The sequence below is a fragment of the Lepisma saccharinum genome, chromosome 15 (assembly GCF_977018435.1).
Source record: "Lepisma saccharinum chromosome 15, izLepSacc3.1, whole genome shotgun sequence".
NCBI lineage: Eukaryota > Metazoa > Arthropoda > Insecta > Zygentoma > Lepismatidae > Lepisma > Lepisma saccharinum.
This window is the reverse complement of record NC_139243.1, coordinates 2,754,938-2,772,069: the sequence shown is the minus strand read 5'-3', so window position 1 is coordinate 2,772,069 and position 17,132 is coordinate 2,754,938. Positions and strand designations below refer to the sequence as shown.

Sequence of the window (17,132 nt, the reverse complement as noted above, 5' to 3'; positions counted from 1 at the left end):
CGAGCGATCCCGCGTGACTCGCTGCATGCTAGGCAGCCGTAACTTCGTGTTCCGTCGTTGTAGTTCTGTAGTTGTAATGTGTTGTAGAGTAAAGTGTAATCAGAGACTCATGTTCCAGAATGAGCGTCGAATGAGAGTCAAAATCCAATGAGAGTCAAATGAGCGTTCGATGATAAAAGTAATCCAAATGAGAGCGAGCTCGGGGAGTGAGCTCCCTTTTATAACCTTAGGCTTTGAAAGGTTGTTAAACCTTTCGAACACGCCAGATCTTGCTTAGATCCACGCGTTTGCCTTTCAGTCATTGTTTTCACGGAAGTTACAAAGTTAGTGCATTCTTGGGATCGCCCGCTGGTCGGACAATTCCAGGAAATAAACAAGCGTAAATATTACCATGACGAGGTTTTCTCGGTTTAATAATCTCCATATCTCTACACTAGTTAGAAGGTAAACTCGAACATTATTTGTACCGGTTTAAATATCGGACTTTTGCCGATACTGATACCGATGTGTCAATTTCTGCCAATTTTCATACATCTTTAATCAGCTTTGGCACATCCCTAATTAAAAGAAAAATTAGGAAATAATTTATTAAAAAGTCATACAAAACTTATGGTTCAACCAGTTATTGAACACTGTCCCATTCATTTTGCCAAACCAAATTTCCTGACTTTTCCAGGTTCTGCACATATTTTCAAATAACTTTCCAGGTGATTTTATACTGTTATAAAACACTAATATGTAAATGTTAAGTCTTCAACTTCACATACTACTTAAAGAAAAGAGTTTTATTCAACACTGTTGGAAGTAAAGGATGAAAAACACACTATAAAAATATTATTACACAGAAGTTTGTTGGAGAGAAATGTGAAATATGTTTTTTCAGACCTTTCTGACAGCATATTGCTGATTCATTGTAATCAAGGGATCCTGGGTTTGATTCAAGTGAAATAAATACATCACCGATTCAGGTTGATAGTGCAGTCAATATGATCCCCAGTGGAGTTACAAAGTAGTTTGGATCCCACTTTAAACTGTCTCGATTAGCCTAATTGTACATAAAATAGACTTAAAACAAACTTAACTTTGATCTGATTTTAAGTCTCTAATTCTGACAAGCACAAAAACCACCCAGTTTCTCTGTTTTTTACAGGTTTTGAAATGTTCTTACAAAATTCTCATACGAGGGTCACTATTTAGATTTTGAGCCTTGGCAACACTGATTGAAGTTAGGCGCGATTTGACGTTTGCACAGAATCGTCTGGCATTATTGACCATAACGTACTTCAAATGTTTTGTCAAGCTTCATTTGTGTTGTTTATGTTGCCTTGGAGATTGCACGACAACAATAAAATGGAATTAACTCGTGAACATTTTCATGCGATGATTTTTTACGATTTTCGACGTGGATTATCAAGACAAGAGTGCATCGATCAACTTACTTCCACATTTGGCGATGAAGCCCCATCCTTTGCCACTGTGAAACGCTGGTATAACAAATTTAATAGTGGCCACCATTCGCTCACCGACGAGATTCGCGAAGGTCGTCCAAAATCAGTTGTTGTTCAAGAAAACATTGATGCTGTGCAAAACCTAATACTGCAAGATCGTCATGTGACGTACTTTGAGATTGAGGCAACCATAGGCATTAGTTCCACCAGCATATATAAAATATTACATGATCATTTAGCTGTGAGAAAGGTATGTTCTCGTTGGATCCCACACAATTTGACAAAATCTCAAAAAGACGCTCGCGTCAATTGGTGCAAATAAATGCTCAATAAACACAATCGCGGTGCTTCAAAAGACGTATATAAGATTGTAACAGGTGACGAATCATGGATATATGCATATGAGCCGGAACGTAAACAGCAGTCGACTGTATGGGTGTTTCAAGATGAACCCAATCCAACAAAAGTTGTTCGCGCTCAAAGCACATCGAAACAAATGGTCGCCTATTTTTTTGGGAAAACTGGTCATGTGGCAACCGTGCCTTTAGAGGAACGTAGAACGGTCAACTCAGAATGGTACACAACAAATTTGTTTGCCAGAGGTCTTCGGTCAAATACGGAAAACAAACAAATGCCGTCGGATCATTCTTCATCAAGACAATGCCAGCTGTCACGCATCTCGTGTAACAACCGACTTTATGAACAGTCAAAAAATCGAATTGATGGGTCATCCGGCATACAGTCCTGATTTGGCACCCAATGACTTCTTCTTGTTCCCGAATGTCAAGAATAAATTGCGTGGACAACGATTTTCGTCTGCGGAAGATGCCGTTGATGCGTTCAAAAACCGTATTATGGAGGTGTCTCAAGAAGATTGGAAAAACTGCTTTGACAAATGGTTCGAACGAATGCAAAAGTGTATTGACCATAAAGGAGAATACTTCGAAAAACAATACAGCAGTTTTCAATGCCAAATTCCTGTTTTTTCATTGTTAGGCTCAAAATATAAATAGTGACCCTCGTATTTCCATGACCAGCGCTTAAAGTGGAAAATGTTAGCTGCGGAATGCTTGGTCGAGACTTGGGGTTAGCAGGGGGGGGGGGTGCTTCTATGGTTTAACATGGAGACAGTGAGATAGTTGGGGGAAGGGGGTGCTATGCAAATAGTTTGCTATCTGGGAGGGATAAAGTTACCCACCCTCAGTGGAAACCCTGTTGGATCTTTGACATTCTCTACCTTCACTCCAAAGTTCTCTGATTTGCTAAATTCTTACCATTCTTTGCTGAAGTACAGAATATAAACATACCATTTCTGACAGTCAGAATATCTCTAACCAAGATGATTCTCTCAAACATCTCAGGTGTGGGCATCCGTTCGTGATCCAGAAGAATGAAAAGACTGTGGTTTGTGTCCTCCACTGGAGTAATTTCTATATTGATGCTGGAACCAGGCATGGAAACAACAAACTTTGAGTATGCAATCGGTAAAGCTTTGCCTTCTAGTTCTGTTGATGCATTCACAAACACTGGATCTGAAATGAGGGAATGCATAATAAAAATGCATGTGTTTTTGTTAGGGCAGAGCTGATACAGATGTCAATGTATCGATATCAGCTGGTACCAGTGGTATCAGTATCAGAAAATATTGGTTGTTTTTTTAATAACTGATACCAGTGTTTTGAGCAGCAAAGATGCCGTGACAAACTTTCACAGAGTGTAATTATCTTGAAAGTTATGCAAAATTCGGATTTCTGATTTTGTACTAATATTATGTAGAAGAACTGTATTTTGCAATTACATAACAGGTATTTTTTAATATGCTGGTGGTTTTTTTGTAATATTAATAGCAACACTCTGGTAAATTGATACTTATATCCTAATTGGAATTGAATACTCACACACTAATATTAATCAATATTTTGAACATTTTTTGTTACAATTTTCAAGTATCACTATTGATGGGAATGAATACGAGTATCGTTATCGGTAAGGATATCGGTTCCAAGTGGTATCCGCTCAGCCCTGGGCTCTTTTTTCTACCTCTCATTTACATGGTTTCTGTGCCACTTTGAGGTTATTGTAATGATGAGAATTTTACCTTTAGGTGAAATTGATGACTACTATCCCCAGTAATGGGACTAGAACTGAATATTTTCAATGGTGACGAAGGTTTGTTGATTGACTGATTTGCTTTATTTTACTTCGCTTCTTGTGCCACTTTTGGCTAATTTGCAAAGATGGACATGAGCGATGATATGATGGAATTGATGAATAGACACTCACAAATATCGAAGCCTAGGACAGGATTCGAACCCGGGACCCTTTGCGTCACAGTGGGATGTGCTAACCATTCTGATATGGCGGCCGGAAATAGTAAGGAAGGAAGTCAGCCACACAAAACAATGTGTTCAGTCACTGACATAATGAATGTATGTTGATGCTGGATACTGATAAAATACCGATAACTACAAGCATTAATTTCTTGTTATTATTTTTTCCAGAATCATATGCTTATTTTCATTTTTTCAGTGTTACATTTGATGAAATTTGTAATGTCAATCTTGTGCTGAATATCAAAGAAATCTCCCATCCCATGTTTCTTTTGCCAACCCCATGGCAGAGTGGTTAGCATGGTACGATGCTATGGGTTTGGGTTCAAATCCCTGCCAGGACAAGGGTGTTCTCTGCGAGTCCCTTCATCACTTTCATCATATCATCACTCGTGCTCATTGTAGTGAATAAATGGCAGAAAGAAGAAGAACCACAATCACCAAAAGAAGAAGAACCACAATCACCAAAAGAAGAAGAAGAACCACAATCACCAAAAGATGAAGAAGAAGCACAATCACCAAATGAAGAAGAAGAACCACAATCACCAAAAGAAGAAGAACCACAATCACCAAAAGAAGAAGAAGAACCACAATCACCAAAAGAAGAAGAAGAACCACAATCACCAAAAGAAGAAGAACCACAATCACCAAAAGAAGAAGAAGAACCACAATCACCAAAAGAAGAAGAAGAAGTAGTAACAGCAGCAGGAGGAGAAGTAGGATGATGATGAGAAGGAGGCACTGGTGCTGGTACTTCCACTACCTCATTCATCATCATCATGATTAGTAAAAAAGTAGTATTGAAGTAACACAATATACGTTTTTTTTTTAAAAAAAAAAGATAAAAAATCTTCAAACAAAATTACCTGTGTAACCTGATTATTGAACTCCATCTTTGAGCAATGTAGGGGACGAGATTTCTCTGAACCTAAAATACTAGCTCATATTGTTAAAGTTAATCAACAGAAATATTTGTATTGATTTAACTTTCTATACTCATAGGAACAATAATGAAATAACAGAATTATGGATGCATTTTATGGACTTATCTGTCTAGTATAATTATGAGTAATATTACTGACAGATTTGTGATTATCAATTCATGATTAGATCTAAGCTGATTAACTGATTTTTCAGCATACTTACCTGGTAGTGTTTTGTTACTTCCAACTTGCTTTCTGGGAATAATGAAACTGACTGGTTCTGTCAAATTTGAAATAGAGATCTTCTGCATGTGACGTGTGTGTAGAGAAAGTTCCACAATGTTTGTGCCAGGAGCTAATCTTGCTGCTGATTTAACATAAGACTAAAATATAAAAGAAACAAGTGAAAGTAAATGCACCAGAAACACAACTCTCTTCCCCCCACCCCTCCTTTCTCCCTTCCAATAATTTATCACTCAGCTGTGAAAAAGAAACTACATCTTGGTTGCTACAATTTTTTCAGGTTTTCCAGTCCAAAAATGAAATTTTTCAAGACATGTTTATCATCATGATTTTTGCTTTTGAATTAAATATATAATATGTTAATTATTATGAATATTAACAACTTTATTTATACAAATTTCATTCTACACACACAAGAACACGTGAAAATTCGAACAGTAAAATGTAAAATTACAATCGGCATCAAATGTAGGGGGTGCTACAATCACATGCATCTAGCCTTCAGGCTACGGTAACAGAGGTACATTATTTCACCATTAACAGATCTCCAAAATATCAAAACAACATAAAAAGTTCATAAATCTTAGACAATTTTTCAATTTCTGGCGGATTTTTAGTGTCGTAGAAAATGCTGTTTTTTGCTTATATTTATAAGTACACAGCTTCAGGAGATATTTTATTGCATATAGGAATTCTATACGAAATGCCAACAAGACTAGGATGTATAAAATAATAAACGATAACCTCAGCTTCATCAACCTTTCCGATAATTATGTTCATATTGTCAATGTACTTTACAGTAGCAAAGCGTAGTCTTACGAAGGAGGCAAGCAATGTTTCAGTACAACAAAACATGTAGTACAACGACATGCCGAGGGGAAAGATTCAAGGTTTATAGCCTCATTTACCCAGTCGCTGGATTTGTCAAAATATCGTAATAAAGTGACTGTACTAAAAATAAACCATATGATCCGCAAACGTCACATTTACTTTTTAAAAAAAATCCAGGTAACGTTATTCATATGATATTAAACGTTTTGCATATGCGAACTTTCCGCATACGACTAAAGGGAGACGGAATTTCTTACTTACTTATTAGTACCTTTATTTGTTCATTATTATTTAATATGGTCAAACGGTGACCAAACCGATTTAGATAAAAAAAAAAATGGGAATCATTTGTTGATTTTACGCTGCATGATGTAATTTAGTATTTTTGGGCACCCTAAAAACCGCATTGGAGTAACTTAAACACTAAATAAAAAGTTAAACACAAACAATAAAAAATTCATTTCAAAGCAAAGAAACACATGCATTGACGATGTACTCACCACAATAAATTTCAAACTCTTGGTGTTGGTCGACCCCCTTCCACGATTTTCATTTTAACACTTATCTCTCTCGAGCTAAACGAAGCAATTTTCAATTGCTCAATAATACACCCGCACTTCACATCAACCGTTCCTAAATACGCGTTCATTCCGATAAATTCACAGCACAAAACACGAAGCAACAAACACTCACACTATCCCACGCGCTTTCCACAACTGCAAATACAAGCATCCACACAAGATCACTTTGAAAATCTCTGAAACAACAGAAAGTGATACCAACCTATTTCCTTAATTTTATCCGTCACAAAGGAAAGATATATCAGTTTGGAGATAAAAATTACGCGGAGGAATCAGAATCATTTCAGCAGAACGAGTATGTACATTAATATTTAAGTAATAAAGTGTCATTCAATGGCGTGCCCGGGGCGAAGGGGGGGGGGTGGATGGTAGACATAACCCCCTTTTGGCCCAGTATATCTAAGAAAAAACGTCAAAGGAAGGAAAAGATGACAAAATGGGGACCGTAAAATGACCCTGGGAACACCACTTGCGTCATAATAATAGAACTTAAAACATATTCGGGCCTCCTCGATGGCGCAGTGGTAGTGTCGTCGCCTTGTAATCAAGGGGTTCCGGGTTTGATACCCGGTGGAGGCACAAGTGTTTCAGATCCCATTTTAAACTGTAGGTCCAGTCCCGATTAGCCTTACTGTGCATAAAGTGGACTTAAAACAACAAATCAATCAATCAATCATTAAAACATATTCTTGTGCTCATAATATGCAGAAAGTATACGATTTACTTCTATGCCATGTACAAATATCAGTAGATAGTTCTTTCTCAGATAGCTTTATTTTCACCCCAAGTTTTATTCAAAAGCAGTCAATTTATTGATTGTAAAATTTGTGAAAGAGCTCACTTGAATTACTGCGTAAATAATTTGGCAGTTGCAAACACTGGTAGCGGTCAACACTTCTGGCATAATTTGAGCTGGACCGACCAGGAAGCAGGGTGCAGGACCAAGGTCCGTCCAATCTTCCCTCCCTCCCTGAGAAAACTCTTCACGGGGGTGCAGAAATTCCACTGCCCCAACTCCCAATGTCAACTTTTTTTACGCGTTTTACATTTCGCGAAATCTAAAATAATTTGTAATATAATATGATATATATGGAATTTAGAACAGTGATAATAACTTCTTTCAGTTATTTTATGACTAACAATTATTATTATATTTGCGATCTTGTTTACGTGTTCATGAAGACAAATATTCGTTACTAGTTTTTGCTGGCAACGTACCCATAGATGAATCCTTCTGCTTTCGGTTGAACTCGGCTATTTTCGGGAATCACGCAAGCTCGGAAAGCACAGCTTTTTGTAGAAGCTTTGTGGATGGGTTCCACCAGAATTTCACGCTTCGCCATGTGACTCCTTCGGAGGCCTTATTTTCCCGCAGAACGGCTGCAAGCATTGAGGCTGGTGCTTGCTACAGAGCTGCTGGGGGAGTTTGCGGCCGCATTTTTTCGCGAAATCGAGTGCGATGGAAACTAAATACAGTTAGAACATTAAGTACATTAAATGATATTCGAATTATGCAAGCAGTGCTTGCATTGCTTGTACTATATCTTCGCCTCTGGTACTTTAGTTATCAATCAGATATCAGGACTGCAAGTTTTAATTTGATATTCATTCTAATATCTAGTATTATAAAAGTGAAAATTTATTAGAGAAAGGAACCATAATTTTGCATAAGACAGAATCATAAGAAGTGGAAGTGAACTGCTTGTTCATTTTGCAACTTCTTCTCTTGCAGACTCCAAAATGCAAGTACATTCTGGACGATCTGCAAAATTCCCTGACATTTTACTGATTTTTCCCTGACAAGCAAAATTTCCTGGTTTTCCAGGTTTTCAAGATGCGTAGCAACCATGTACATATTTGTCTGCAGGTATGAACAGATTGACAGTTGCAAAACACACATTTCAACAAGACAATTAAAGGAAATGATTCATACTTTTAAATCGATTAAAAAATAATAATAATAATCTGGGACTATCTCCACCCCACCCATGTAGCCATTATCAAATTACCAGTGACACATTTTAAGCATCCTGTAGCAATAAAAATATGATCTCTGAAACATCATCTGAGCTACAGCAAGTCCCCAAAGTCTCATAATACATGATGTTACTATTTGGGATACCTGGATCTCACTTAGTATTGTAAGGGTTAAAGTTGCTTTTCAGTTTTCAAAACCAATTTTCACTCTTTCATTTTCAGCATTTTCCAATTTCAGTTTTCAAGAATATGTTTCTGTTTACAATTTTTTTTAAAATAACTAGTTTTCTTTACAGAAACAGAACAAAAGGTATCAAATAATTTCAAGATTGTTTCTCACACAAGGCAACATTTTATGCCTTGTGTTGGAAAATATATGCACAATGAGCCTACAAATTCATAACAGGCTGATAGTATGAAACAGGTTGTAAATTGCGCAAACTGTCAACAGAAGTTCACAAAAATGTGTGGGAGAGAGTTGTGAGATTGTACTTAGAAAAAAGTGCTGGATGACATAATTTTTTTAAAAAAGAGATAAGAAAGGGTTGTTCTCTCAAACTGTGAAATAAAAGTTTTAATACCATGCTCTTTTTAATAATGTTTAAAAATTGGAACGTTTTTCTGTAAAATCACATAGATAAAGAATCTGCAATGCCTAGCCTTATGCATAAACATACATTAAGATAAAATTGTGTTTTGTATTCTTACATGTGTCTTCGAAGGCCACTGAATCGACGTGACAGCTGTGGCTTTTGTGCAGTTGCCATCTTCACGAGTCATTGGGCAAAATCCTGAGGGAAGAGTAAAACTACCTCCTGAATCTCCAAAGGTTACATTCATATTTTCAAAGTCTGATGATTCAAGTCTGAAAAAGTAATGGAAAAATTCTGGCAACAGATGAATGACACAGGGGAACACTTTATTTCAACATATATTTTAAAATTAAAATCAATGATTCAGTCACTGGCAGGCAAGAAAACATCTTTTCAAAATATGTTATTAAATAATACCAAAAGAGTAAGAAGCACTGGTAAATTTTAATTGAAAACTTTAGTGTAATACTGTATTTACACGTGCATAATGCACATGTGTGTATAATGCGCACCCTGGTTTTTGATGGAGAAAAGTGACAAACAGTTATATCTCACATATAATGTGCAGTACAATCTAGTTTCAAGACATGGCTTTCATAGTTGTAGGTTGTAAAGCTGTTGCTATGCCGATCAAGAGTGAATGACATCATATCTGTTCAATGATTCCATTCATTTCTTCTATGTTGACCACGAGGAGAATATCCTCTTGTGTAAACAATAATGGCACTGCTTTTCTTGGTGTCACAGAACATTACATTACAAAGTGAAAAATTGTGGGACATGGCCTTCAAACTTTTATACATGGTTTTGCTCATTCCTTCTTTACTTTTTCAAAATAAAACTTCAAAATATATACTTTTCAGTGACTAACATTTATACGAAGCACATTGAGGACCTTTAAACTAAACTGGATCCGCGCTTAGAAGGAACTGTACGGTAAACAAATGCACGTGTATGAATACAGTGTTGCCAACCAATAACTGCAGAATATAGCGAAAAGCGAATTCTCATAGTGTGTAGTGTTCTACATTATATTGTAGAAATTATTTTTATTACTTAGAAGGAACTGTACTGTAAACAAATGCAAGTGTATGAATACAGTGTTGCCAACCAATAACTGCAGAATATAGCGAAAAGCGAATTCTCACAGTGTGTATGTAGGGTTCTACATTATATTGTAGAAATGCTTTTTATGGATAATCACCATAATCACAATGTGGACATGTCATACCCTATTTGTTGCTAGTTTTCATAGAATAAAGAATACAAATTTTCCTCCCCACTTCCCTCAAAAGAAAAGCCATATTTTGAATGGCCAGTTCATTCCGAGTATTACCTTTGTATATCCGTAGGTTTATTAAATATATATATATATATGTAGTATAAACATATTCACATAACTAGAGTAGTTTTGCATACATTTTTAGAGTTTTCCAAATTTCACGCAAATTGGACAAAATTGTAAGAGAATTTGAAAAAAAATCCAATATCGTGGATCCGCGATTTTCTTTTTTTATGCTATCAAAAAATGAAGTAGACCCTGTCTTGCAATAGACGTAGAGAATATATGTGCAGAATTTCGTCTAATTTACTCAAAAATCGTAAGAGGTTTGACGAATCGAAAATTACCAACGAAATGGAACTTCAGCCACTTTATTTCTTCCATTTTTCAAAATTTTTAAAATCTAGCACCATATTTAGAAACAGCGACGTAGAGAACGTTCGAATAGGAACATCTGCAACAATACCACAAGGATTAATACTGCTGTTAAAGAATATAAATAAACGAAAAATAGGTCACTTCCGTGTCTAATTTTGAATGAAGTCAAATAAGTATGATACTACTGTGCAAATAGTATCTGAAAGCCATTATTGTCACCAATGCAGGACCAAAAAGTTCAAACAGCTAATTTTAGCAAAAGAATAGGCGGATTGGCAACACTTCTCGTTGAGTCTGCTTGAACAACAGACCCTGCCACGCGCAACAAAATATAGTCCACTTTCTAACTTGCAAGAATAGAACATTCCTTCAACACAATTGTAATTATTGTACTCTAGAATTATCATAACCAATATTTAGTATGTAAATGAACTCCAGGTTGGCATAAAAACACAAGACGTGACAATTTTTACTCTGGGTACAACACCCATGCGTAAAGGCTGGGCAGGCGGGAGGGAATTTCAATTTGTGCGAGATGCATGTTCGCTTTGGCTACGTTCAACACTGCAGCGGGAAACCGTTGAAAAGCGCCGAGAAACAAATTGATTTGAATGTGTTCGCAAAGTTTTGCGAGAAATATCCAACTATGGTTATCCAGGACGTGATGAAATTGACATCTGAGTTTACTGGTGTCTCTGTTAAGAGTGTAAAATCTGCGTGCAGTGAGGTTCTAAATAAGGGCATTTTAACAACACCAGGGAAAAAGCGTCAACGTCAAAAGCCTGTGTTACAAGTTCAGTGCGATGAGTTTGCGAGGATCCGTTGTAAGGTTCATCACTTTTTGGATAGGAACGAAGCGCCAACAATAAATAAAGTGTTGGTGAGTGTGAATAGTGATCCGGATCTGCCGAACCTTAAGAAAACAAGTTTCCACACACTTCTGAAAGAAATCAGCTTCGAGTTTGTGCAACGCAACAGAAAAAATATTATTGTTGACCGAGAAGACATATTGTTGTGGCGCCGGAACTACCTGAGGAAAATACGCGAATACAGGCGGGAGGGGCGAAAGTTGTATTTCCTTGATGAAACGTGGGTGAATCAGATTACATGTGCGACACGATTGTTGACCGACTTGTTATCAATCCAGCTGATAGCAGTAGCGGCGGCACCAACAGTGAAGGGGAGGAATCTATTTAAGGAATCGACTTTCTATCCGACTCTGCTTAGGCAAGTAAAACACTTTTATATCTTCAAATTAAATTCTTAAGTACAGAAGTTCAGCTTATCTTGTGAATAGTTATAGTTTTCCTTTTTATTTAATTTCTCGTAGCTTGTAACATTGCTTTCGCGCCAACTTTCTCTCACACGTGGTGGAAGCAGCAGAAGCTTTACGATCATCCAATCGCTGAAGCCTGGCGGAGTAATACCTTTGCCCTTGTGTTTACAGTGCAGTCCCTTCTAAGCGCGGAAAAGGATTAGCAGTTAGCAGCAAAAGATTTCTTCCATTAAGACATTTACACACACCATATATATCATATTACTTGGCCAGTAATACATTATAATTATTATTACTTTTTCCTTATCTTTTCTTTCATCAAAAGTACCATAAAAATCAGAATGTTCCTCCATTTTGTGATGACCTTATTTCAACTGCATTTGACATTAGTGTCGCTATCTTGAATGCAATAATGTTGCCATATTCAGAAACTGCAGGATTTTAGCTTTACGATGATATATAACATGATAGGGTTCCGTAAACATGAAAAATCAATACAAGTGTCACAAAATCAAGGAAAGACCCTGTACAGTTTCATGTTGGCTGTCTGAATTATTCTGTACATAATACGCACCACAGTTTTTGAGGGCAAAATTTTGGAAAAAAATGTGCAATATACATGAGTAAATACGGTAGTTTGTTGATTTAATTAATTTTGCTTTCTTATACCATTATATCATACAAAAAGACAAGGAACAGAGAAGTACTGTATCTAATTAATATTAATAAATATATACAATTAAAAAGAATTGTTGTGAAAAAGCAGGTCAAATTTTCAGAATATGTCACTGTTTCACAGCATATTGCAATGTTCAGGAAGTAGCTTTACCAAATGTTATGGCAAAATTTCAATACTTGCATGCATAAATGTATTGACATTTAGAAGTGTGAGTGCCATTTTCTTAAAAAACCTTGTATGATTGGCAATCATTGATTGCATGCTAGTCTATATTTTAAAAAATTATAGAACAGAAATATTACTTACATTCCAATTTTAATATAGACGTCATTTTCTGACTGTGTTTCCAATAGCTCTCCAACTATGCTCATGCCAATTACTTCAGAGGACAGCTGAAACACCATGTCCTCCATTGATGGAACATGCGTTGAAGTGTCGTATTTGGTGTGATCCAACACATTACAGCGTTCTTGTTCTTCTAGAGTTGCAGGGACTACCATGTTAACTAGAAGAAATGCGCAAGTGGAATTAGGAGATTTACCTCACAAGATTAATCATTCACAGTCTCTATTACAGTTCACAAACATACATCTAAGTTAATTTAATACTCACCTTAATACCATATGTTCCAAATAACACAGTATTGTACAGGGTGGTCAACAAAGAGTGGAAACAATGGTTTTAAACACATACAGATAGGAAAATGCAAAACAAATGTTCTGACACATGATATGCAAAAGGAAAGAAACTTTCTAGAAAGTTACCAGCATTGTAGCCATCTTGAAGTCCACCATCTTGGAGTCAAATTTATCTTGAAAATAGAATGGTGCTCATATGCTATATCAAATTAGATTTTCAATAGAGAAGCATACGATATGCTTAGTCTCAATGTAACTTCATGATGTTTCAAACCCAAATGTTACAGGCAGTTTGATAGATTATGCAACCATTTCTCAAAATTTCTTATTAAAATTGGTAATGTGTCTGAGTGATGTTCGCTGGAATCTTTTGTCATAGCATGCCACAATCATAATGATATCCACTACATTTTTTTCTTGGGTTGAAAGCATCGCCATAAGAGATTTGGATAAAAAAAAAACAGGAAAATGATTGATATTTATCTCATTACAATATACTGTACATGCTTATTCCTATGTAATTTCCAGCATATTTCGTGACTTGCTATGCATTAGAAAATGGTAAAAGACAATGCAGTGCCCTGTCACTCCTTCCTACTCAACCTTTTTAACCTAACTTACCTTCCCGTGTTTTAAATTTTTGCTATACTTGTCTAATCTCCTGATGAAGCTACATGATGTGGTGAAAGCTAGAAGAAAACAGTAAACATGCCAAAACTGGACTTCATTTTAGTAATTCAAAGTTTGTTAACCTTTAGCCACTCAAGTCTCTTTCACATGTACCCCCTTGCTGCCCGAGCTGATTTTCAGCAAAATGCAGAGTTTTATAAAAATTACTGTAGATCGGACGTTAATTGCCGTAGACAGACAAATGATATATCGTTTTACTCGGAATGAACCATAGATTCGGACTATATAAAATTGATGCACATTTGGCGTATATATGGAGGGAGGGGGGATGAACCTGAAAATTCAATAATTTTTTTGAAAAATTGGGGGTTTTGCCCCCCACCCCGACAAAAAGTACAAGAAATTGTAACAATACACATGGAAATAATCACTAGAGTTTTAGGAACACAAAAATAATTGCATTATTATCATATGACCAAACTAATTGATGAGGTCGTATAACAAACTTCACACAAAAAAAGCCAACTGATGCACACACAAAACCACCACTGCTGAGCTACGAGATGTTGCTAGATCGATAGCCAGGAAAGGGGTGACGAAAGTGCCACAAATCTTCCCCTTTCTTGCATCTGCAGCACATTTCTATTTTTAGACAATGCAGGTCACATTGCAGCAACTTGAAAAAACATGTGCTTGGCAACAAGACCTGTTTTCGTCTTGCTTTCAAACTCTTCTTTGTAATAGTGCAGTTTTCCTCAACCCCTCTTCCCCTCCTTGTGGCAACAGGGGGAAAATTCCTTGTGACCTTGGGTACCGAGAAGCAAACTTTTCACCTGTCTAGTTTCCAGTGGTGGAAGAAAAGAATTACTAACATATCTGGCCTTCTTTTTTTGTTCGACACCAAGATGTGCAAGAGTCATAATTGTTTAATATGTGTGCTAACAATAATGTAAAACAAGAAAATTGCAAATCCAGCCAAAAATAGCGACATTTTTAATGTAAAAACTACGAGTATGCTAGAGGATCTCGATCGAGACGCTCGAGATGCAAGGGGTTACATGTAGGATCTCGATGGAGGTGCTCGGGATGCAAAAGGTTAAATGCTTCAGCTCAGTGAAAGTTTTTGAACTGAAATTTTGCAAAGCATTTATAACAATTAGTGAATTTTTGTAGTGGGAAAAGTATGCTATTCATACTTCGGAACTACACATGATGAATGAATATTATAGTGTATGTGCTGACTTTTAAAGTTGATGGAAATAGCATAAATGTATAGAATGATGTAGCAGAAAGTAGTCTACCTTGCGGCATTCAAGGATAACAAATATAAGTTAGTTTTCAATAAATATTTGATAAGAACATTAAAAGGAATTATAAATTAACCACTTTCCATTCCTTTTGATCCATTATACTTGTGTTAGCTGCATGGATTTTATCACTGCATTTATGTGTGACTTCTTTGTTCACATCAATCATGTCTGCCATGATAATGAACGGGTTCAATACAGAGAGTGTGCTTGCATATGATCACCTACACGCTGAGCATTCAGTACTGCTGTTTAAAGAGACAGATTACTGAGCCTATCCAGATTGGTTCAATGCCCTCATAATCTGTCCCATTTAGTAAAAATAATATAAAAAAAGGGAAGAAAACTTACTGTCATTTCCAATGTCTGTGTCATAGTAAAGAACATCTGCTATATCAATGTCTTGAGGTGGAACAAAGGAGCAAGAATCCTCAGTTAGAATTCCTGATGAGCCCTGAAATATCAAACTATATATATGAAAATACATATATGAAACAATGTAATTTATATTTAATATTATATATGAAACTATATAATATTAAAACGTAGTGCCAACTTATTCAAAATACAAAACAGATTTATCACATTTATATATTACAAATTCAAGCTATTCAAATACTATTATGAGTGTGATAACCTGCTGAATCACCTAGAAATAGACAGACTTGATGTCAGAGCTGAAAAGCGAATTATATCTTATATGGAAGGAATCTTGTAGGGAAATTATATGGTACCAAAACTCCTTCGTATGATATGGCTTAAGGTGAAATCATACAATTTGAGAGGAAATAGTGAATTATTATGTCTTGATAAGAACTACAAAAATAACAAGTATGTTCTGTATCTCAAACAGTTATAAGTTGAATACCGTGAGATAGATATTGATAATGTTGTAAAACAATTTCAACTTCATATATAAGGATAATTATGTAAGAAATCTTTTATGCGTAGTTCTATAGTTGAAATGTAACAATTGTATATTCTTTAATGCATTTTTAAAATTCTTGTAGTTTTAGGTTATGTTTGCTAAATATTTTGAAATGCTCTCTTGTCCAATACTGTGGTTTTGGATACCTTGTAATATGTAACCTTGTAACGTGTAACATGTAATACTGCTGTATTAAGGCTGAAAAGCTATTCTCGGCAGTTTAAAAACACTTTTAAATAAATAAATAAATAAATAAAATAAATTCTTTGGTAACATAATCAGTTTTCTTACCAGTTACATAAACAAAAAGCATGAAGAGGTATACGCTGGACTATACGAAGATGTGGCCTATTTGTACTTATAAATTAAAAAGTTGAACAGCACAAAGATAAAGATTGGACCATCCAGTTGTACCAATTATCAATTTTTCTACATCACCTTTGATCTCCTATGATTTTGGTGAGAAGTATACAATATCAGAAGGGCCCTAATGCAGCCAAATGGTTAGCACTCTTACCTTTGGTGCAAGAGGTTCGGGGTTCGATTCCTGGTGGGAGCTCCCAAAATTTGAGAGTTGACCCAGCAGAATCATGAGGACAATTGGAAAGCTACTTAAAAGAAAAAGAAGTAGCAGTCTAGAAAGCTAGAAAAATAACGGCAATGAGACTCGATGAGCTGACCATGCGTCACCCAATGAAAAGCCATTCTGGCAGGCCTTGGCTTTGAGCATGGAGTTTTTTTTATACAAATCCAGAAGTGTTGTTGTTTTTGTATTTGTGCTCTTCAAATTTTCAAGAATTAAAGGTTAAAATATGGTGTTCAGAGAATGTTTCAAGTTTTTTATGTGTGCTTCTTGTGTTTAAATAAGAATAATAATAATAAACTTACACTCATTAAGCTTCCCATTGCAGATGCAATATTAGTGATAATCTGCCTCATTTGTTCTGGGGTTTCTGCATTGACATCAACCAAACTAGAGACCATGTCCTGAAATAGAGATAGTTTTTGTTCATCTAATTCAGGTCAAAATGTACAAGTCAACTATTTTTAAGTTCTTTTTTCTTTAACACGTTCATGGATGTCCGGAG

The 17,132-nt window shown here is 35.9% G+C and overlaps 1 protein-coding gene across 1 annotated transcript in view; it reads right to left on the bottom strand.

Moving 5' to 3' along the window:
- Nucleotides 1-17,132, bottom strand: part of LOC145999730 (polycystin-1-like) — a 62,474-nt gene that overhangs the window by 12,754 nt on the left and 32,588 nt on the right. Inside the window, exons 14-19 of the mRNA XM_083137009.1 lie at nt 16,933-17,031; nt 15,468-15,570; nt 12,848-13,046; nt 9,042-9,198; nt 4,925-5,084; nt 2,756-2,980 (exon numbers count right to left, since the gene is read on the bottom strand). Coding sequence (XP_082993135.1) covers nt 2,756-2,980; nt 4,925-5,084; nt 9,042-9,198; nt 12,848-13,046; nt 15,468-15,570; nt 16,933-17,031 — 943 coding nt within the window. The remainder of the gene's footprint in view (nt 1-2,755; nt 2,981-4,924; nt 5,085-9,041; nt 9,199-12,847; nt 13,047-15,467; nt 15,571-16,932; nt 17,032-17,132) is intronic.